The sequence below is a fragment of the Pelodiscus sinensis genome, chromosome 1 (assembly GCF_052426305.1).
Source record: "Pelodiscus sinensis isolate ZL-2025 chromosome 1, ASM5242630v1, whole genome shotgun sequence".
Classification (NCBI taxonomy): Eukaryota; Metazoa; Chordata; order Testudines; family Trionychidae; genus Pelodiscus; species Pelodiscus sinensis.
The window spans coordinates 117,388,300-117,411,419 of NC_143052.1; the positions used below are offsets into that span (position 1 = coordinate 117,388,300).

Sequence of the window (23,120 nt, forward strand, 5' to 3'; positions counted from 1 at the left end):
TAAATATTGCAGTTGGTGTTTTTCTACTGTTATATAACTCCTCAGGATGAGCCAACTAAACAGGCTATCAATTCTTCCAAAGTTTAATGTCATCAATTGCATAATGATAGCTTTGTCAAGCCTCCCAGCCTACTGTTTGTAGCTCTCGCAATAGAGGAGCAGAAGTAATTCATACGCCAGGGGAGGAAAACGAGGCCTGTATGACTAGCAAAACAGATACATATTGGGGCATTTTGCATCCGTAAAACACTGTCAAGAAAAAGGTCTTTGGCTAGGGGAAAAAAATCTGCTTTTAATGGCTTGTTATTTTCCCCCTCACTTTATCTGTGTTTGGCAAGGTGAGGCTATAGGGAGAAGGAAAGGAACATGTCCCATTTCATTGTCCCCAAAACCACAACGAAGCAATGGAATCATTCTGTGGCAGTTGTGCCCCACGCCACCTTCTGAGCAGGTGGTAGCCTATGCATAGCTTTGTCCAGAACACTGCATGGATTCCAGAATCCTGCGCACACATCTCTACAGATTGCAATAAATGGCACCCTTGTTGGCAATCCAATGGGCCTGATTTTCATGGACATCAAGGCCCTTTTGCACTGCTCTAAGTACGTAAGTTAGTGGTACCAATATAATTTGTCTGTTTCCACACTGCCAGCACAGCATAAAGGAATTTAAGTATAAATTAAGTGAATGGGCCTTGGCACTGCGGTCTCCACACCAAACATGGTTTAGGGATACTGGAAAGCCATCTTGGAAGAATCTTATAGTATTCCATGTTGTAATTGTGTTTGGTTTCAATCAAGGGCTTAAATTATTGAAGTTGTTAATCCAGCTCCTTTTGGCAATATTGAATTCACTAAAAATAATAAACAGTTGACAATACAGCCCTTCATAGTAGAGAGTTTTGTTTCTCACTCAGACTCCTGTGTGGACTGTTGTGACAATTAACTTCTCTCAGAACTCTGTCACCAAGACCTTTTCCAGTAACAATGCTTATGTAATAATAGTTATATGTGTTTGTACTCTTGATCTTACAGCACCGACCCTTGGAACAGCTCACTTCTGATGGCAATCACAAAAAGCAGGTCCTTCTCAGCCTCCTATGCGATGTCTGCAACAAACCATCTTAATTCCAAAAGGCAAAGCCGACAAGGTGAACAGCTATTTCTAGGTTGATGTTCATTTTATGTAGGCAAGCTTGCCTGCACTGCATCTTTTTCTTTCTGCCTATTCTTTCGCCCCTCTCTCATTGCCCTACATAAGACTTCAGTTATTTCCATAATTTAAAAACACAGTAATCTAAACCACTACAGCATTGCAAGTGGTGGTGTTGTGTATTGACCTTTACATGATAAAAGTTGTTAGATTTATTACTTCAGTGATCTATATGCTAAATTCTGCCTTTGGTTTCCTCTAGGCAATCCCATTGACTCCAGTAGGGTTGAAGACCAATTGTGTCTCATAACATACTCGTTAAACTGACTGACTCTGTATTTTCCATTGTCTCCGTTAATGCTGTCTGGGTATAATAGATTGTGGAATTTGACTTTGTGGGAGATAGGCATAGACAGCTAATTGTCCTTATCATACAATTATATCCAAATGACAAGAACATTTTAACCTATATGCCTTTCTGTCCATCATGGAAAAAGTCTCACGGGTCTTTATTGATGATCAGATCAAATCAAATGCACATCTGCCAATTTGTGAAGCATGGTTCTTAGAACAAGGCTTTTTTTAAAAAAAAAGTTAACAGTAACCAATGAATAAAATTATCCAACTACTTTCAAAAGGTTCTTTTAAAAAACCTATTTTTTATCCTAACATTGTAGACACAAATGATATCGGTTACATAATATCTTCACTCAGTACAAGGAGACTTCAAAGGAATGTCAGATAATGTTTTAGCCTGAAAAAAGTAGAGAAGATAACTTAAGTGATAATAACATTTACAACAGAACGCTTTTAAAAAAAATAATTGTGTTTTTTTTACTTCCCTGGAGACCAAAAGAATGTTACCTCATGTTCTTAAACACCAAACAAATATGGGTACAGTGGCTTCCCTTGCTGGAATCACCAAATAGGGACTGAAATTTTCAAAAGCAGCCATTGGTTTTGGTTCCCAGTTTGAAACAACTTGCGGCCTGTTTTTTAGAAGTGGTGAAAATCCACCAATCAAAGGGAGGGCCATGGGACCTCTCTTCCTAGCCTTATGTTTGGCCTCAAGGAATCCAAAATTAGACACCATTTTGAAATTACATCTGCATGTTTATTAGATCATTGTCAACCGTATGTGCTAGAAAAAATTGTGCACTGCTGCGAGGTCCACCAATGGGGTAGGCAATGGGGCAACTGCCTTGTGACCTGGTGATTCTCAAGGGCCAGGGGCTGCTGACACTACTGCAGCAGCACCCGTAGTCCTGGGTCCTTTAAATTGCTGCCATAGTGACACACCATGTGTTCTGGTCAATTCTAAGGGCTTGGAGGAGGGAGCATGAACTCCAGGTGGTGCTGAGGGCTAAAGGGGAGGCATATATGGTGCATTCACTGCCCAGCCTCACTCCCTTTCTCCTGAGGCCCCCCTCTTACAGGAGCACTGAGCCGGACCCTTCCCAAATTGCCCAGTGGCCCAGCATGTTTGTCAGCTAACCTAGCTGCTGATACTTCTCCCCCACCCCCCAGTTGGCAAAGAGCAGAATCTCCAATCCTGACCCCTAGCAGGGCTGCCACTATACAGTCTCGAGGAATTGCTGCTTCATGGAAGTGTAGGGGGATGGGCTTTCACAGATCCTCCAGACTTGAAGAGAGGTTGTATGGGTGTTTAACCTCTGTGCACATCAAGCCTTTTATGTCAGCCCCATCAAGCAATGTTAAATTTACATCTGTTTTTCTTCCAAGAAACTCACTATTACCTGCGTCAACGGACAAGAATGGCCGAGAACATATGAGGTCCCTTCCATTCTTAGCAATTCTAAGAGACTTGATTCGGTCATGTAAAAATTTCATTTCAACATAACGATCCATATTGAATCTTGATCTCTTGGTATTCTAGGGACTTTGAATATAGTGAATCTCTTAATTATTGCAAATGTTTTTCAGCATTTCCATGTAAAGAATCTTTCCTTACGATTATTACCAACCAGATGCTTACATATTAGATTCCTTAGCAATATACAGTAATCCTCACTTGAGACTAGTTGTCAGCCGACGGTCAGGGCAGTGAGTCCCTTATGACCAGCTGAAGTTCTTTTAAATTGTGCTTGGTTCTGTTACAGCAACTGAAGGAGTCAGGTTAAAGCTTAAACAGTTACTATTTTATTGTTACAGGGTAAACTTAGCTGTTAAATGCTACTACTGTGTTACAGATAACACAGACACTACAAAGGACAGGACAGAAATTACACTAATAAGTCACTTACAGGTACCATGAAACCCTTTGGTTCTCTGAGCTCTTATTAAATGCATGCAAAATAGACACATAGCAAGTATATATTCTCACCCCTGCGTTCCAGACTTGGCGTGGCCAGCGTCTTTCTCTCAATCCCTCGGGAAGAAGTAGGGCGAGGTTGGGCGTCCCACAGACCTCGGGAGACAATCAATACCTGCCAGCAGGTATAGATGATTGGAGCTCAAATGGGGTGGGCTGCTGAACCTCTTTTATACCCCTTGGGTCATGTAGGCTTCTTCCTGGTTTCAAGTGGCCAATTAGGAAAAATGGCTTTGAATGCCAAGTTTCCCACGAAGGGTGCAAAGCATAATTTACACCTGGGAAAATGCAGACAATGGGCACCTCTGGTATGTGATGGGCGAAGATTCCTCTCCTGGGACAGTGCAGGCATGTCCATTACTGGTACTAGCCATCAGGGCGACGGGAGGTCCCGGGTCGTCAGCTAGCCCATTTACTGTCTGGTTTCTGTTTATGGTAGAGTCAGGGACAGGCAGCAAACCTGTGTTCCCAGGGCATCAAAGGCTGACTGCCTTTCTCTTGCTCTCTGGGGGGGAGGGAAAAACAAGATGGGGCTCGTGGAAAAACAAGATGGGGTTTTTGTGTCTGGCTACACTAGTGTATGTTTTTCTCTCACACATTGACTTTAAAACATGCCCTTTTAAATGACATTATTTATTATTTGAAAATCCATGTGTACCAATGCTTCTATTTTGGCAAGTCTAAGGTGCAACCACAAGTGTTTTCATGTGTTGTTTCATGCCATATCAGTGTCAGTGCTTTACTACTTACATGACTACACTAATCTGAAAGATCTCTTGAGACCCTAAACAGATGGATATACTTACATTTATTTTTCCACCACTTTGTTTATCTTCTCTTCCTTTGATTGTTCAAAGTCGCAAGTGGTGTTAAACATATTTGCTCGTAGTCTTGGAAATAAAGAATTAAGCATTAGATTACTCTAAGGAAGTTAATATTTACCCTCCAAATTTTTTGGTACCTGTCCTCACACTTATGTATTCATGTTTTCATAAGACAGACCTTTGTCCGATGCCTGCTCATAAGCAGGAGTGAGAGAGGTGACTGTAATTAGATACACATTCATTACCACAAAAGCTAGTACTTCAATTTATCAGATTGGCTTTGAACTGATGAAAGATGTCTTCATGCACTCTTTTCTCCAGGAGTGACAAAGAATAACAGGTGACAGACAGAATCTGGACAAATAAGTGACTGTCAAACATTTAAAATATGATAAGCTAGTTTGGTGTGAATGAGACAGCTTTGAGAACTGGTAAACCAAAACCGAGCTTTCCCCCTTCTAACTTACTAAAATTTCGTTACCATCAGAAAGCTTTTAATTAGCTTGCATGTAGTAAATTTCAAATCCCAGGCTAATCCTTATATCTCTGCAGAGAAGCCAATGATTTCGATGGTCATGGAGATTGAACTGGCCTCTCACTCCCTAAATTTCTCCTTTCAAAGCAGGATTAAGGCATATTAGTGGGATAATAGGGGGCAGCTTACCACTTCTGTCTGTTCAGTGAATGGGTGCTAAGGAGAACTTGGGTGGTCAGTGCTGCCAAACCTAGTGTCTTTCACCAGCTCCAATTTCACTGTTGGAGAAAGTGAAGGAGATTGATGCAGGAGATGAGTTTTGTTATTTCCTAAATCTAATTTGACTGTGAAAACAATGCAAAATGTTGAGGGAAGAGGGAGGAAAATTGTATCCGCTCGGGTGTGACTGCTCAGTACTTTAAGGAAAGTTGTTTTGTGATCCAGTTACGTTCAGGAGATGCTCGTGACCTACAGATTGCAGAATATTATTGGGCTGCTTTCTCCAAAACTTTCCTATGCAGATGTCTCTTCAAAATTGATATGGTGGTTGCAATTGTGCAGCTAACTTCTGCCAACCTACTATATCACTCACCCACCACAGTCATTCTCTGTTCAAGGTACAGAGAAAAATGGTGCGATCTTTAATATTACTGTGTGATAACTGTCAACACATTTTGACTTTTGAATGGTCACCATTAAATAAGGTTTCTCATTTTGCTCCTTTAAAGTGATAGGGGGAGATCAAAAAGTTATGCTGAGGACATGTGATTTCCTAGAAAGACCGAAATATTAAACGTATTTACTATTATGGTTAATGCTTCGTAGTCTTAAATCAGCATTATTGTCTTAGTCAGAGATGACTGTTTTACCAAAAATACATTTAGGTATTTGTCACAATACAAAACTTTAAACAATTAAAAATAACATTTTTTATGGGCCCTAAAAATAAACTGGGTGTGAGAAACATGGCTTAGTAGATCAGGTACAAATTCCTGGCAGGTTGGTTGAGTCTTTCATCCTTCTGAAGTATGTGCATTTATCCAGGGGGTTGGTTTCTGGCCAGAATGTTCAGTCAAAGAGAGACCCTAGTGGTTCTGGTCAGCACTGCTGACCCAGCCTTTAAAAAAACAGTCAGAGGAGTAATGAGATAGGCAGGCTCCCATCCATACCTGACTCCATGTGGCTCACAGAAGTGGCAAGATGTTCCTCCAGCTGGGAGATGGCCAGGGAGCTCCCCACACTGTCCCTGCCCCAACTGCCAGCTCTGCAGCTCCCATTGGAAGGGAATCACAGCTAGTGGGACCTGGGGGGAGGGGAGATGTTTGTGGACAGGGTGGCAGACCAATCACCCTGACTCCTCCACCTAGGAGCCAGACATGCCAGCTGCTTCCGGGAGTTGTCTGAGGTAAGCATCACCCAAAGCCCACACCCACCTGCACCCCAACCCAATCTCCTGCCCCAGCCCAGAGCCCTTTCCTGCAGCCCAAACTCACAGCTCCCCTCCCGCCGCTGAGCCTGCATCCCCAGCTGGAGATCTCCCTCTCACACCAACCCCTTCCCCCAGCCAGGTGAAAATGCACTAGGGTAGGGGAGAGCAAGAGATGAGGAAGGGGGGAATGGAGTGAGTGGAGGAAAGTGGTCAGGGTAAGGATATTCTGGTTTGGGTAATCAGAAAGTTAGCAACCTTTTGTGTCTCTCTTTTGGTATGTGGCTTTATGGGCTTTTCTGCTATGGGTGGATCATGAAGTGTAGGGATTTCTCCCAATGGACTTGGCTCAGAATGTCGACTTGCCCCTTTGTAATGGGAGACTAGATGTGGTATTGTAGTTTTTGTCTCCATTCTGGCACCCCTGCAGGCTGCTGGCCAACCATGGTGGATCTTGAGTGCCTTGGTCTTCCAGCCAAAGCACAAAGCACCTTCCAGGGTATATACCACTCTCCCTATGGCAGGTTGAGAAACCTAAGTCCACCTGCTCTCCAGCTCCAGACCAGGGACCCTAAATAGAAGCTTTATACTGGTAAATTCCAGTTCATTGCAGCTACTTCCATGGGCCTTTCCTGTCTGACCCCTTTTAGTGTCAACCTTATTTCAAGGTTAACATTCACATTCATCTTCTCCCTCCCTGCAAACCGAACTTAAGCAAATCAGCCAGGAATTGACCTGACAAGGCCCTGCAGCTTCTCTCATCTGAGTCTGATGGGCTCTGATTAGCTGCTGCTTTAAAGCCTCTTGAGACAGCCCTGGAGGACCCACCTTCACTGCTCTCTTTCCAGTCACATTGCTGCTGCTTGAGGTGGGGTGTAGGAGGACTCTAGGGCCAGTTATTGGGAGCCAAAAAAGGTCCGGTATATTCTCACACCCTTTCTGTGCACAGGTTTGGGTGCTGCGGTCCCCTCTGAGGGTACGTCTACAGCACAGCATTATTTTGGAAATGTTATTTCGAAATAACATAGTGCGTGTCTACACAGCAAGCCATTGTTTCAAAATAATGTCGAGATGGAGGACTACTTACTCCCGACTCCTGTAACCCTCATTTCACGAGGAGGAAGGGAAGTCGAAGGAGGAGTGTACCTCCTTCAACTTCCTGCTGTGTAGACTGTGCCAAAAGCCAAATTAAGCGATTTCTACTTCAGCTACACAATTGATGTAGCTGAAGTTGTGTATCTTAATTTAACTTTTGCCCTGCTATGTAGATGTACCCTGAGTCACAACTGAGATGACTGTATCTCAGTGATACTTGAGCATGCATATTGTGTAGTGGAATCCTTCAAGATGAAAGGATACATTATTATCCATATTTTAAATATTACTCTTTGGTTTATCACTTACTCATATGTAGAATACTGGGTTCATTACCAAGTTGGGTAAGCATTTTTTTCTCTTTCTTTGTGTTTCAGTTTCTAATTTATAGAAAATCTATAAATTAAGTGGTTTGCCCAAAATCAAACAATGAAGCTGAACCTGGACTAGAACCCAAATATCATGACTCCCCATCTGGTGTCATAACTTCTGGATCATGCTTCCTCCCCTTACTTACCTACTATATGTTCTTTAGTTTGTGTATACTGCTTGTAGGTTGTCATCAAAGGGGACTATGCCCTAAACCTGTAAAGCTGATAGAAGTTGGCATAGCTCCATTGAAATCAATGAAGTTTTACTCATTTATGTTAGTGTTAGATCTGGTTCTCTGTGGAGACTCTCTGTATTGTTTTGTGCATTTCAAAAGTAGTCTGTCTGCATACAATTCATTGATATAGCTGCATAGTGACCTTTTTTGAACTGAAGAAACTGTTTTCTCTTGCTAGGTATCCCGCCAAACATCTCACCTCTCACCTCCCCATGCCATTCACCTATTCAGGGAACCCCAGCCGCCAGTCCCACTGGGAAAACCTTTTCTGTGCAATTTCCAGACTCTACTGACACTGATACTAAACAAAGTCTGAAACCACACAAGATTTTAACATCTACGCAGAGTGCACCTGACCTTTCGGAGCAGATTATGGGCCCCCCCGTTATCTGCAGCAGGTAAGATGTTAATTTGATACATACCTGCTTGTTTTTCCCTGGACCATTCTCTTGATTTATTTCAGTACAGTATATTGATATGATTTTCCCCCATAGTAAAGTTGTTCACTGTGTATCTAGTTCAATGCTACGTGGTGTTTTTAAAGTTCAAAACAATTAATTTCAACTAAAAGCTTTTGCTTTTGTTGAGTTATATCGACTGATTTACAAAAAAAAAATCATAGATTGATTTTCTATATCTCTGTTCATGTTAATGACGTGTTTTTCATGCCACACTCTAGTTACAATAACATACACTTCAGGGTCATGTTTCAGTTTTTCAGTATACTCATTATTTCAGAAATGGCAGTCAGGCACAGAGGAATTAGACAAGTACAAAGATCCACTGTTGGTTAGTTTTGCTGAGGCAGACAAACTATTGTACTTGATATTCAAACTTGTTTTTCAAAATAGTTCCAGATAAACTATTGTACTTGATATTCAAATGGACTGTCTGTCCGTCCTCTTCCCTGGTCCAGATACATTTTATGCCCAGTGTATTACTGCCACACTAGCTCTTTGCTGTTAGCATTTGCAAAATACAAAGTTTCTACTATGTTACACAATACATGTATATTGTGCTAGTTACTGTATATAATTAAACTGAAGTCTACATTAATGTAGGCTTATATCCTTCCGAAGATGTCGATACATGCACAGAATAGCATTGGTAGTGAATATTTTTTTAAATCAATTGCAAGAAGTCTGATGCTACTGCCAGTTATTACAAAATAATTTAGTAATACCATACTTTACTCTTAGTTGCTCTAAGAGAACACAGTTGTGAGAACAAAACTTGGGTAGCTGGACCCTGGAAGTACTATTGTTTCATGTCTTCAGAAAAGACTCATTTGAAGTGAAACCTGAATAATGGACTCAGCAGTGTGTGTCCAATGTAAGACAGTGAGAAAGTTCAGTATTGTGGTGTGAAGTGTATAAACCCTGTTGGACATTGGCATGAACACAGTCAAGCTCATCATGTAGCCAGGTTTGGTGTCAGCTGTTTAGGCTTTGTGACCTGGTGTCAATGAGAAGAAAATACTTTGCACGAGGGCTCTCTTTCATCCTAAATGTTGGATTAGATGCTAAAAAGTGTTGATATTCTATCTCAATCCCAGTGGTTGAATTCATTTATTTCTCAAAAATGATGAGTTATTATCTGTTGATGGAGTTTGCTGTGTGTGGAATCAGGTAGGGAGACTCAAAGTTGAGGCTATGAATAGTTGTTTTGATAAGTAAGTACATTGCCCACATTTACCAATCTTACCTAGTTTTTGAAACAAAGTGTAGATTTAGAATAAATAAATAGTTAAAATCAACTAGCACCACTACCAGAAATTTCAGTGTTGTCAGCACAAACGTAAATGTGCTCCATTAGAACACTACTAATATATAGCAGCATACACTGTGAACACTGTTGCAGAATCATCACTAAAAATAGCAATTTACTTGTTATTGGCATACAGATGTCACTTCTGCAGATACAAGCTGCATCCCAGCACATAAACAATGTGCCCACTACCAACATAAATATAATATGCAAAAAACAGCTCAGGGTTATTCCACAAGAGGATGTCCTTGAGAATTGGTTACATCCGTAATGGTGATACATTTTCACAAGGCTTTATATTCAGAGTGTAGGATACTGTGTGTTTGTGGTAGATGAGTTGAAAACAATGAAGAGAAGAGTACATAATTCTACATTAAAAGGAAATAAAAAATGTAGTTGCTCTGCTCTTACACATTGACCGGCAATTTAAGGCTGCTGCTCATTGGAGATGGGATCCAGACTCAGATGAAATCAATAAAAAGACTTTCCTTGTCTCCAGTGTGCTACAGGCCCAGGAGATTAGTGGCAAACATTCAGCACTTGGTTTTAACTCTAGTTGTAGCACTTGGCTAATAATCTACACTTGAGTGAATTGTGGCAAGTTAGCTGCCAATTTAACTGTTCAGCCAGTTTTTCTAAATGCTGTTGCATCACAAATCAATAAGTCATTTAATGTTGTCTACATCGTCCAGTTTTGTGGCCCTCATTATTTGGGCCTTATCCAGGGTGAATTTGATAAGCACTTTTAAATGGGGATAGAATCAATAACATACATAGAATTTCAATTTTTTTCACTTAGTTAAAATTGCTCCTCATTTAAGGTAAAAAATCCATGGCAGGCTCATAGTATTTGCAGGATTCTCAGTTACTGTGCTGATCATCACATGATTAAAAACATAACTACACAGAACACAACCGTAACACTGAACCTAAGGAGTGTGAAGCTTCACTCCTCACACTGCAGATTTCTAAGTAACGGGATGAGGAGATAGGAATGAATTTCTGGGTGTGGGGGACAGTGGGAAAATGTGTGAGAGAGAGAGAATACACGCAACATACAGTGATACATACACTATTTCATAACATCATGAAGGTCTGGTGCATCACAAAACACCAGGAGGCCTTGTCCAGTCTTTTGCTATATTTTGACTTTTTATTACTGAAATTGTGGTAACATCCAGAACCAAAGCACTAACAAAACAAAATTCTCAGTAACAATCCTGTCTGTGTGGGCTCATTTACAAACTCAGTGGTTTACATCTTCTTACATGATGGTTTTATAAAATATGCACAATTGTTATAAAGGTTTTCTTCTACTTTTTCAAATTCTCTTCAGAGGGCACATCAAGCTCCAGAACATACTGCTAATTATTGTGGTTACCCTTACTCAACACCAAGATTTGGATTTCAATCTGTTCCTCTTCAGTGTAGTAGAACATGCACAAATGTTTCTTCTTTATGCAATTTTTAATCATGTTAAACAACCAATCACAATGTTAGAACTGCACTCTTTTAGTTTTGTAAGCAAGGCTATAAAATTCTGCCAATGTATGAGTCACCAGTGGCCTCATCCAAAGCCCCTTTGAAGTCATAAAAATATGCTCACTTTTGCAACCCTTTGCCTCCTAGGACTTTGGATCAGGCTCCAAGTTTCCTATAGACTGTCTTGTGTGTTCACTTTTGCCTTCCTTTTCAATCTGCTTTCACTTGATATCCCTGCATTCAGTGCTTATTTTGTGCCATGGCTGACCCTTGACACCTCTAAGTTTGGGAGTTCATGGCCCTTACATCTTGGGTTTTGTCTTGTGAGGTAGGAAAGAAAAAAATTGCTAAAACCCTGGCACCTAACTGCTTGAGTTCTGGCACCTCTTTTATTACAAATTAAACACTAACTAAATAGTTTGTATTTTGCAACTCCAGGCATTCCAAATATTTTTTGAATTCCCATTTAGCCCTTTGAAAGTGGAATCATTTTAGTTAAAAAAAAAAAAAAAAAACTACCTTACACTCACAATGTACCCTATGTAGCGTTAACCTGGAAGTACAGAACCACAAACACCCTAAAGACATTTTGTGTTTGGAATAGTTCTACATGTGCCTCTAGATGTAGTTCTGCTTCTTGGCTGCTAAAACATAAATGTTCTGCTTGCAACAAAAAATAGGACAAGAAGGGGCTTGTGAAGAAGTATCTTCTGTATCCAGTACTTTTAACAGTCATTTTAATAAAATTATTTATTTTAATGTATTAAAATGTACCTCATTGAAGCATAAATTGAGTGAGATTGCTTTTGTGGCTAAGGAACCAATATCCTGGCTTCTCCACCACCAGGTTCCTGTGTGATCTTGGGAATGTCGCTTACTTTCTCTTTGTGCTTCAGCTCTGTCTGAAAAATGTGGCTCGTGCTACTATCATATGGGAGCCTTTCAGGCTCTCTTAATTGGTGTTTGTGCTGCTACTACAGTTATGAGAACCTTATAGGTAACCAGATAGATTTTGCATTAGGCAAATGGGCTCAGAACTCTATCCCCAAACAATGTTTCAAAAATAAAATTACAGTGCATACCAATACCTTTAGAGGCAAATATTTCAAAAGATGTTCCTGGTGTGTGATGCATGGTAGGTGTTTGTCGTTTTCGTTTTAAAGCATCTTTCCATTTCCTGGAAGTTGGTAAGTACGCTCTTTGTCACCTCCTCTCAGGCTTTTTAATTGAGTACCACCCCATTTACCTGGCGTGTCCCTCCAGTAGTAACAAATCAAGTATAGTATCACTAAAGTCCAGCAGCAGTGCCTCGCTTTTATATTACTTACGGTGATGTGTGTATTTCTAAGCAGGCATGTGATGCGAGGGGAAATCTGCTAAAAGTGTCTATATTCTACTTGAATCACTTTAGACTGGACTGGATCCTGGTGAATTTTCCCCTTGTTCATTCTTTATTCTTTTTTCATAGTGTAATTGTGTTATATTTTCAATTTGCTCTTTTGTACAATAAACATAATGAAAAAAATCATACTGGGATTGATTCAAAATGCGTCTCTTTGCATCACTCTGGCAATGGCAAGCAGCTTCTAAACCCAGCATAGTTGGCTGGTTAAGACACATTTATGATAGCCTTTTGCAATACGAGCACCCAACAAAAAATCTGAGCATTCCTGTGAATTTGTCCTTTAAATGCACAAAGAGTTGCAGATTAGATGGTAGGGCATAATCTTGTATTAGCAGCAAGGATCAAGAAATAGTCTAGATGACTTTTCCTCAGTAATGTACCTGATGCTTTAATGCTCATGTTCTTTGGTATTGTGTTCCAGCTGTGGCAGACCATATAACCAAATAGGTTCTGGCACTGGTGCACTGGATAGAGGTGATGGAACAGCACATGCCCTGACCAGAACAGGTAATTTGGTGGTTGTAAAATCAAAAGAGATGTCCCTCTATAATGTAGTAGTTGTTGAGGGAGTATGTCTTTTTTGTTTCTTTGTATCCAGAGATTGTACATGGATGAGATCACAAGCTGTATGTATATTTTCTTTCCTTTGGAACAGTAACACTTACCTAGGCCAAAACCAACTCCTGAAGACACACTCTATGCAATGGGTGGGTGTCAGTGTCTGAAGGCATCAACTGTTTCTTCAGCAGCATCCTCAAATGTAGGGGCCTGCAATGGAGAAGAGATTGGATGGAGACATATCCCTGGCCCTGCCAATTCTGTGGGCAACTTGCAATAGGGTCAATGCAGCCTACTCCCTATTCAGATTACCACACTGCTGTTTGTGCCAAGAAATCCCTTTCAAGGCATGGTGACTCTGGCAGTTTGGCTCCATTAAAGCCACATTACATCTATGTCTTCACTACACACTACAGGCTACATGCTGCAGAGAAAAGCAGTTCTGTCCGTGCTGCATTGTGTAGCTGCATGTGTCAGTGAAAGGAGGGAGGCAGTGGGGAGAGACTGGGAGGGGGGCTTCCCCCTACCACAGATTTTCACTGTGGCACAGAAAGGTTCTGGCAGAAAGGTAGCACCTGCCAGAGCCTTTCTCCTCTGCAGAAACATTTCACTCCTGAAGTAGCAATGTAGGTAGGAGAGGAACTACATGGGCATGCAGAGTCATGTAGGGTACTTACCCAGGTATATATGCCCAGGGTTCAAGCATGCTTTTATTCCACTCACCAAAACAGTGCTTTATTGTCTACACTGCTATTTATGCCCATCAAGGAGGGCAGATAGATAGCTGCTGAAAGGAGTGGGCCATGTAGACATACTTGTCCCTATCCCTGGCTTACTTGTAGGGTATGTGGATCACCTGGGAGCTAGACACACAAGAGCCACGGTTTATGCCAGAGTGTAACTTTTGGAATAACTATTGCTGACAATTTTTTAATCAAAAGTGGTTATTTTTATACAAGATCTATTTTAGGAATCACTTTGGGGAAAGTTCTGTGGCCTGTGCATTACAGAGGTCAAACTAAAAGATCACAAGGCTCCCTTCTGTCTTGGAAATCTATGAATATAGCAAAAGTTTAAACAAAAAAATAAAAAAGCAAAAAAAGGACTCAGGTAGCTGTATGTTGATTTCCTGTTTATATTAGGTACCCATGTAGCATTTGTTGTATATGTTTATTCACTAATTAGAAGTATAAATGATTCAGTACAATTGACCCTGGAAGTAGATGTTTAGGGTGTTTATAACGTCATTATACATGGTAACATTGAAGGCTACAGGCAGCACAACAGTATTTAATTCTCTCACTTTTTATTTTTACAAGAGTTGAGATAAAATAGGCTTTGGGAAATCCCTATAGCTTTTTTTCTATCCAGAAAAATTTCCTTTCTACCATTTTAATATTTTCTTCCATTGCAGACTTCTCTATCAGCAGTTGTCTTTTTGTCAGCTTCATTTGCCTTTGTAATTTATACCAATTGTAACTCTTGCTCAGGGTCTAGGAAGCAGAATAGCTATATGCTTATATCTAGTCACAAAGCTAAATTCAGCCTTAAGATGTAGATATTTTCACTTCTCAGTAACTTCAGTGAGAGTCATATTCATCCAGGGGCAGCTCTTATTCCATGCTGCAAAGATGGTATGTATATTAAAAACACACCATGTGTTGCACAAAGTATTTATAATAAGGAATCTGAAAAAGGTCTCCATTAACTCAGTTCTAGGTGGTTCAAAATATATAATAGATGTGGTCTCGCTCTGTTACGTAATTTGGCCCATCAGAGTTTATTCATTCTCCATGCTATGATCCCAGTTTTTAAGCCCTGTCTGAGAGGGGGGTACCTTCTTCAGTGCAGTTGAGTAGACTGTCAGATTTCAGACCTAGCCAAACAGCACATGTGTGTATGAATCAGAGATTGTGTTGGCATTACTCTGAAGGTCAGAGAGAATGCTTTGTAGTGTGGTCCCTACTGTTCTCAAAACAGTCTGGTTTGCTTTATAGATGATCCAGCTCAAGCCACCTCTGACTATGAAACCAACAATAGTGACAGCAGCGATATTGTACAAAATGATGATGAGACAGATTGCTCTAAAGAACAGATGCGGAAGGGATCTGTCTGCAGAACATATACACCGGAGACTATCGTATTGCACCCTTTAATACCACCTGAGGTAATTCACAGTTGTTTTAAGTAATGCTTTCATACTATATTTAAGTAAAACTCAAGACACAAAAACTTAGTGTCATGTCCACATTTATGCATCTTAATAGGACATCTGATTTTCAAAAGCACTAAGCTACCCATCGGAATTGTGAGTGCTTAGCATTTTTTAAAATTAAGCTACCTATTTTGACACTTAAATATGGATTCAGGATTCCAAACTGAAGCATGCATTTGTGAAAATGTTCTTTGTGAGGTATGGAAATAATCTTGTGTATGCTACCAATACAGTATGTACAGTCTTCCTGATTAGCCATGTAAACACTTTAATGGGCTAATAAACTTTGTAATCTTGGTTAGCATTTGCAACGGTCACCATTTAAAAAGTTATAATTTGCAGTAACTTTGACAAATGTTTATAGTTATTTCCTGTACAAATATAGTGAAACACATTTGTATCTCCTATGCCATATACACTGTATTCTGAAACTGTTAGCAAATACTGATGTTTTCATGGGACCACTGTAATAAGTTTGGTTCAAATAATCAGGCAAATGTTTGAATGTTTAGTCAAAATTTTAAAACCCCTTCATCTGTGCAATTAGACTAAACTCTCACGAGAACAGAATTTGGGGTAATCTCTGCTTCTTGTCAAAGTTGGATATACCAGGAGGAGAGATTTACTGGAGATATTTTGGCTCTCTTGTTTCCACTTTTGGTCATTACTTGAAAGTCAAGAGCTAAGAGAGCGTCAGAGGCATGTGAAGAGGGAGATATCTTTCAGATTTCAAAACAGGTTTCTTTTCAGTGTCTCTGAGTGGAACAGGGGAGGGGTTCTAATTATATTTGAATGTTACTTACCCATTCCTTTTCACTGTAAGACTAGCTTGGAATTTATTGCCTGAATCCTTTTGTTAGTCTATAGCAGACCACAGTATGGAAATAACAAATCAATATATTTTCTTCTGCCTAGTGCAAGTTTAAAAATAAAGGTGAATGACCTCTCTGCAATTGTGATAAGGACACACTGATCTTTCATTTCCAGGATTCCCAATCAATTCCAGTTTAACAAAAATTATAAAGCAGAAAGGCTAAATTAAGGTATGGTGGAAATAAGCATAACTCCGTTGTCACCAATAAGACTTCATCTGCTTATGCCTGTGGTTAATTTTGGCCCTAGATTTACAGCACCTTTACCTTGTTAGTTTGACTCTTCATAAGTCTGTGATCTAGAAGAATTCTGTCTTCTCATTCTTGGTGCAGGACAAACCCATCCTTGCCCCGGAGCCTCTTGTCATGGACAACTTGGACTCTCTTATGGATCAGCTAAACTATTGGAACTTCCCAGTCTTTGATTTGGTGGAAAAAATAGGAAAGAAATGTGGTCGGATCCTCAGCCAGGTAAGAAACATGTTTTGTACAGGCAGATTGGAGGTGCAGTGCCAGTATACTTTATGTACATAGACAGATACAGAGTAAAAGAACTTTTAAATATGTGATGGGCCCTCTTCATCTCTGTGGCTAGGAGCCAGGAAATCCTGCTATACAACTCCATGATAGCAGCAGTTGCAGTAATTCCACAATCCATTACCATTAAAAAGTCTTCCTTCTCTCCAAATGTTGTCTCTTAAAAGAATTATAAATGCCTCCTGGCCCAGTGTACCTTCAGCTAAGACTGGAAGAATTGCTGCCAACATCTTCAGTTTCTTGTTTTATGGGATTTTGCATTGTCCATCATATGAGGAGTAGAGGGCAACAAGTAGACAAATGACCCAAAAGAATAGATATGGTCTTCTCTTGCATTTCAGATCCTAGTCAAGCTGTACATGAGACCAAGATACATGAAAAACATCTGATCCTACTATCTCAGCCCTGTGCCTCACTTTTAAAGAGTTAACATGTTACCAGTAAATACTAACCATCCATCTAATACAGATGTGATTCAGCCGATGATAATCTGCTAAGGTTCCTTTTTAACTGCCAACCTTTTGTTACTCCTGTAGAACTTGCAGGAAGATGCTGACACAGCCTTTATTTACACAATACAACTTGCACCCTAATTATCATCAGTATTTTCTTGGCCAGGTTATCATCAGGACTTCCTTGGCCTCTGTTGTTCGCCTCTTGATGGTGTCAGTCCCCATAATACACGAGGTTCGAAGGGATGCTGGAAAGGATGAGACCGCAACTGGGGGTTTCAAAAAGCACAAACTGATTTTATTTTGATGGCGCCAGACAATCATCGGAACAAAAATTAAACAGACTGCCAGACAACACAAAACAATTCCCTGAGGCTTTTCTAAATCACAATAATTCCCAATAACTGCCCAGGGGTTAGGAACAGTTGAATTAACACTGGTATTGTCCATAGGGCTGATTATTTACACAACTTTATACAAGGAAACAGTAAAAAACCTAAACCACAACTATTTATAAACTAACTTAGTAACTTTTTAGCCACTGTCACTTGGCAAGCAATAAGGACAACTAAAAAATCAATTAGGATAGGGATGATGGTGGGGGGGGGGGGTGTTATACCAGTTCTGGAGACAGCAGGAACACAAGTACCGGTCACACGCTCATAAACTGTCTCCACTCGGGTCGACCAACTCGGAGTACGCTCAGTAAGACTCAAGAGCGGGGGGTGCAAGGCGTCTGGGTGATCAGGCCAGGCGTTCACTCAATGCGAATCCCCAGTGAGAGAGGGGCTGCCTGCCTGTTTTATTGCCTGTGAACTTATCACCCCATAGGTTGGTTTTTGCTGCAGTGGGTGGAGTAGCAGGCCTGAGCACCAGTCAGCCCTCTGGCTGATCTGTTACTGCAATGGGTGGAGCGAGCAGGGGAAGATTATTAATTTACATGCCCTTATATGGAAAACACTCCACCTCACAGACAGAGCCCCCTATACCAGCCTCAGAGGTATTACAGGCTATGGCTCCCTGCGACGGGCAGCCATTTCTGATGTTCTGTCTCGGACAGATGGCACAGTGGCAAATTGGCCATTTTCCCTTGTAGTGAGATAATGGTTTGTAAAGAGGAAGTGTATAATATATGATCAGGACAAAACCTCTGAACAAATTTGTTTTTTAGTGATAGTTTCCCTTCTATAGTGTAATGTGTGCAGGAGGCTACTGGAAAGCATTAAATATGCTAATTGAGTTTAAATGTCTAACTCGGTGGTCACCAGCCAGTAGATCTGGATCTGACTCGTTTCGCCCCATGGCTATCAAGTGCAGCATTTCAGCTGCCCCTCCCCCCACTGCTGCGCATCTCTAGCCCTTTGCCTTGGAGCTGTTCCCCCTGGAGCCCCCTGTTTGCTGGGCAGGGGAAGAAGTGGAGGGCACTGATGTTAAGGTGCCCTCTTCCCACCCTCTATCCTATCTCCACAGAGCAGAGAGGGGGGCACAACAGGATTAGGGATAGAGCAAGTTTGCTGCCTGTTTTGGGGAGTGGCGCAGGGCCAGGGCAGGGGAGAGTCTGCCTTAGCCCCACTGCACCACCATCCAGGAGCCACCTGAGGTAAGCAGTGCCCAGCTGGAGCCCACATCCTGAACCCCTACCTAAGTCATGAACCCCCTCCTATACCTCAAGTCCCTGCCTTAGCCCTAAGACCCTCTGCATCCAAACACCCTCCCAAAGCCAGCACCTAGAACCCCCTCCTGCAACCCAGCTACCTGCCCCAGGCTCGTCTCAGAGCTCTTCGCATTCTAAATCCCTTAACCCAAGACCAGAACCTGCACCCCAACTCTCTGCCCCAGCCTGGTGAAAGTAAGGGAGGATGAGGGAGGGAGGGAGGATGAGGGAGGGAGAATGGAGCAGGGGCAGGGCCTCAGAGAGAGGCGAGGCAAGGATATTTGGGTTTGAGGTAGATCTTAGATTGCACTTAAATTCAAAAAGTGATCTCACGCTTTAAAAGGTTGGAGACCCCTGATCTAACCTAAAGAAGTTAACGTGCTAACCAGTCCCTAGTGAAACAAACACCAATTAGGGTACATCTGGACTTGCTTTCACTTTCGAAAGAAGATATGCAAATTTGGCGTGAATTTCCATATCTTCTTCCGATCGCTTTTTCAAAAGAGGTTTTTTCAAAAAAGTAATCTAGACACGGTTCTTTCAAAAAAAGGGTTGTTGTTTTTTCCTCGAAAGAACTGTGTAAACCTCACTTTTTTTTTTTAGGAAGAACATTTCTTTCGAAAAAGGGTTTTTTTCTCGAAAGAATCACGTCTAGATTACTTTCTTTTACGAAAGAACCTCTTTCAAAAAAGCAATCGAAGATGATATGCAAGTTTGCGCCGGATTTGCATATCTTCTTCGATAGTGAAAGCAAGTCTAGCCATGCCCTTACTGCTAAATCAAGTCCAGGTCCTTTAGCTGTTGATTTTTTTCAGATGCATACAGATAATTCAAAAGCCAACCAGGGAAAAAGACTAATTCAGAGTGACATTAGAATTTACTCACTGAGCTGTTTCCTTGTCAGCAATGGCAACTCCATCCGATACCTCAGTATGTAACAGCTGTGCTAAACCAGCTTGCCAATATTCTGGATTCCTTCTAGGGTAAAGGGAAAGTCTAGTCTGTATATTGGTGATCATTTAGAATGTTCTACAATTGACAGATTTTTTGTCTAGCTCTTTCTGTTATGCGTTGCAATAACAAGGCCAATACACAGCAATTAAATATAGTGAAAAGCAGGATTAGCTATTTCCCCCTCTGAGTACAGGCAGTCCCCGGGTTACATGGATCCGACTTACATCGGATCCCTACTTACAAACGGGGTGAGGGAACCCCGCACTACCTGCTTCCACCCAGCAGACCAGGGAGACACAAAGCTAGTGCCCCTCCCCAGCAGACCAGGGAGACGCAGAGCGGCTTTTCTCAGCAGACACCTCAGCTTGAGAATAAAGGACTGAGGGAAGTGAGGTGTGGGAGAATAAAACTGAGCTCTGTAGAAATGTTTGGCTAGAGTTTCCCCTACAATATGTACCAGTTCCGACTTGCATACAAATTCAACTTAAGAACAAACCTACAGTCCCTAACTTGTACGTAACCCGGGGACTGCCTGTATATTTATTTAAACATTTGCTCAATGACACACCCAACAAATGGGATCTAAACAAAATCTTTGGATTGTTCATATGCCTCTGTATTTCACTTATCAGTTCTTAACAGAGAAAGCATGAAACAACACACTTCCCCCAGCCATTTTCCCCTGCTGTCCCCACTTCAGTCGCCACTACTCTCCACCATTGCCATTTTGTTTTGCCCCTTCTGCTTTTACCTGCAGAGTTTGGGTGTTTAGAAAACCAGCTTGAACATAAGAGCACTTTTCACACTTCGAATGAGTTGTCACTAGTCACAGACCAAATGATGTGTCCTGGGTGAGAGGCAGATACGTAAGATGAGGGATATTAAGCACCATCTAAAGTGCTTCAAAATGTGAGGATAGTTTATAATTTATTTAGCGTGAACAACAATTGCATCCTTAACTTCAAGCTTCAACATTTCTGATGACAATCCATTTACAAAGAAATCAGTGTAAATGGGATGACCAAGATCAGAATGGAAGAAGATTAATTTGGATTTAAAATGAAGATGTCTCCCCACTAATGAGGCGGCACAGTGACTAAACTAAATGAGCCTTTTAAAAGAAACAAACAAACCAGGGTGTTAGTTGACTTTTCTGATGTGTAATTTATATCACAGTTTGTCTTTAAGTGAAATGAAAAAAGGAAAACCAACGTATCGGTGATTTAATCTCAGCTTTCCACAATTAAATGGTCTTCCCTTTGTAAAAGAAAAAATAGAAAGAATGAAAATTAACCAGAGGAATTAACAATGCATGCCCCACAATCCAAAATGTATGAGGTGGAATAAAGAGGAGTTGACATGTGCCCCCAGGCGGGTGTTTGGCTTAGAAAGCAAATGCTGGCCTAGCATTTTTAAGGCTACTTGAGATGTTGCTTTCTTATATGTGGAATGTTAAATTGATTTAGCCATTCTATAAAAAAGGCCCCACACAACTGTGTCCATAAAAGCATACTTGTTTAATACAATGGAAAGCACTTAAATGCAGCACAGAAAAACCTATAAACAAAGGGGTAGAAAGACCTTTCCAGAAAAATCTCACTTAAGAATGGAACAACAAAACTCTCTGCTTGAAAATGCCTTACTTTACACTTATTTTATCCCCTCTTCTAATTGTAATTCCTGTAAGGAAGAAACCAGTTTGCTTTAAAAAGAAAGGTGAGTTTGGAAGAAAATGTATAGCTTGAAATGGAAGCATCTCCCCTCTGACCATTACCAAACTGCCAGGGCTCAAATTCTAGGGGAATCTACAGTGTCAAGGTTCCGATTCTGTCCCTGTAAATAAAGCCCCTGGGAAACATTTCACAGCTAGCAGCTGCTGGAGGCTATTGGCCACAGTCTGATCATGTGTATGTTTCTTCACAAAGAAAAGAATGGCATGGGAAATCTCATTGTAGGGAACATTGTTCCTTAAAAGAGGGATTCTTCTGAATGAAAATTAATAACCCATGAATGGAAATATTGGGGTTTTGGAGTCAGGGCATTATTGGTGGCAGGATCTAATTTGTTGAACTCATGACTGCCAGAAACTCACCTAACCTGAACATGACTATATTCAGAAAGCATTGGCGCACCTGCCTGGTTGGCCAAACTTTTTCATAAGTACTTGTTCAATTTCCTGTGTCATCTTATTTCTGATTTATTTTGTCTTAATGTTGATGGGAACGTAGGCTTCTAGATTCCTATACATAAGAATATATTTACTTAATTATTTAGCTGTACACAATCTTCCTAGCTACTGTGGGCACAATCCATGTGCCTATACAGGCAGTCCCCGGGTTATGTGGATCCGACTTATGTTGGATCCCTACTTACGAACGGGGTGAGGGAACCCCGCAATAGCTGCACGCCCCCCTCCCCCCAGCAGACCGCCGAGACGCACCGCGGCAGTCCCGCCGCCCGCGTCCTCCGTGTCGAGAAAAGCTGCTCTGCATCTCCCTGGTCTGCTGGGGGACCCCCCTCTCCTCCAGCAGACCAGGGAGACGCGGAGCAAAGCCGCGGAGGACGCGGGCGGCGGGACCGCGGCGCATCTCGGGGGTCCCGCCGCCCGCGTCTCCCTGGTCTGCTGGGGAGGGGGGCGCACTAGCTGCGCCTCCCCCCCCCCCAAAAAAAGACCAGGCTTTTCTCGCTGACGCCTGGGGTAGAGCAGCTGGGGGGGCTGCCGGGTTGGTCCCACAGCGCCGAGGTGCGGCGCTACTGGACCAACCCAGCAGCACCCCAGCTGCTCTGCCCCAGGCATGTCCGATTCAGTCGCTGCTGGTCAATTTCAACAGCGGCTGAATCTGGACGCCAGTTCCAACTTACATACAAATTCAACTTAAGAACAAACCTACAGTCCCTATCTTGTACGTAACCCGGGGACTGCCTGTAATAAGCTGTACGTAGAAGATGGTTGTGCTAAGCAACACGTGAATAATGAGTTCCCTCTTTGAAAGAAACATCTATTAAAATCATTTCACTGGAAGGGTTTGTTTTTGTTTTAACAGATGCCAGACACGTTTGATATATAAATTATGCATTTAGGCATTTAAGCTCTTCATAGACAGGGAAAAAAAGCAGAAGGAATGAGAGAGGGAAGTAACACTACTTGCCAAACAAAGGGCATTTGTTGAAATGTATTTATTCCATGCAATTTAACGTAGGATTACCAGATGTTCCATTTTTAAAGGAATAGTCCTGTATTTTAAGCCCTCTTCGGGTGTCCTGATCAGTTGTCCCATACGTTGTGCACTTTTGCAGCCCCTCGGGAGATACT

At 41.5% G+C, this 23,120-nt stretch overlaps 1 protein-coding gene across 1 annotated transcript in view; it reads left to right on the forward strand.

Annotated features, from left to right (window-relative positions):
- Nucleotides 1–23,120, forward strand: part of PDE3A (phosphodiesterase 3A) — a 376,204-nt gene that overhangs the window by 312,153 nt on the left and 40,931 nt on the right. Inside the window, exons 5-9 of the mRNA XM_006121290.5 lie at nucleotides 1,035–1,150; nucleotides 8,090–8,309; nucleotides 12,987–13,072; nucleotides 15,121–15,290; nucleotides 16,544–16,681. Of these exons, the coding sequence (XP_006121352.3) occupies nucleotides 1,035–1,150; nucleotides 8,090–8,309; nucleotides 12,987–13,072; nucleotides 15,121–15,290; nucleotides 16,544–16,681 (730 nt within the window). The remainder of the gene's footprint in view (nucleotides 1–1,034; nucleotides 1,151–8,089; nucleotides 8,310–12,986; nucleotides 13,073–15,120; nucleotides 15,291–16,543; nucleotides 16,682–23,120) is intronic.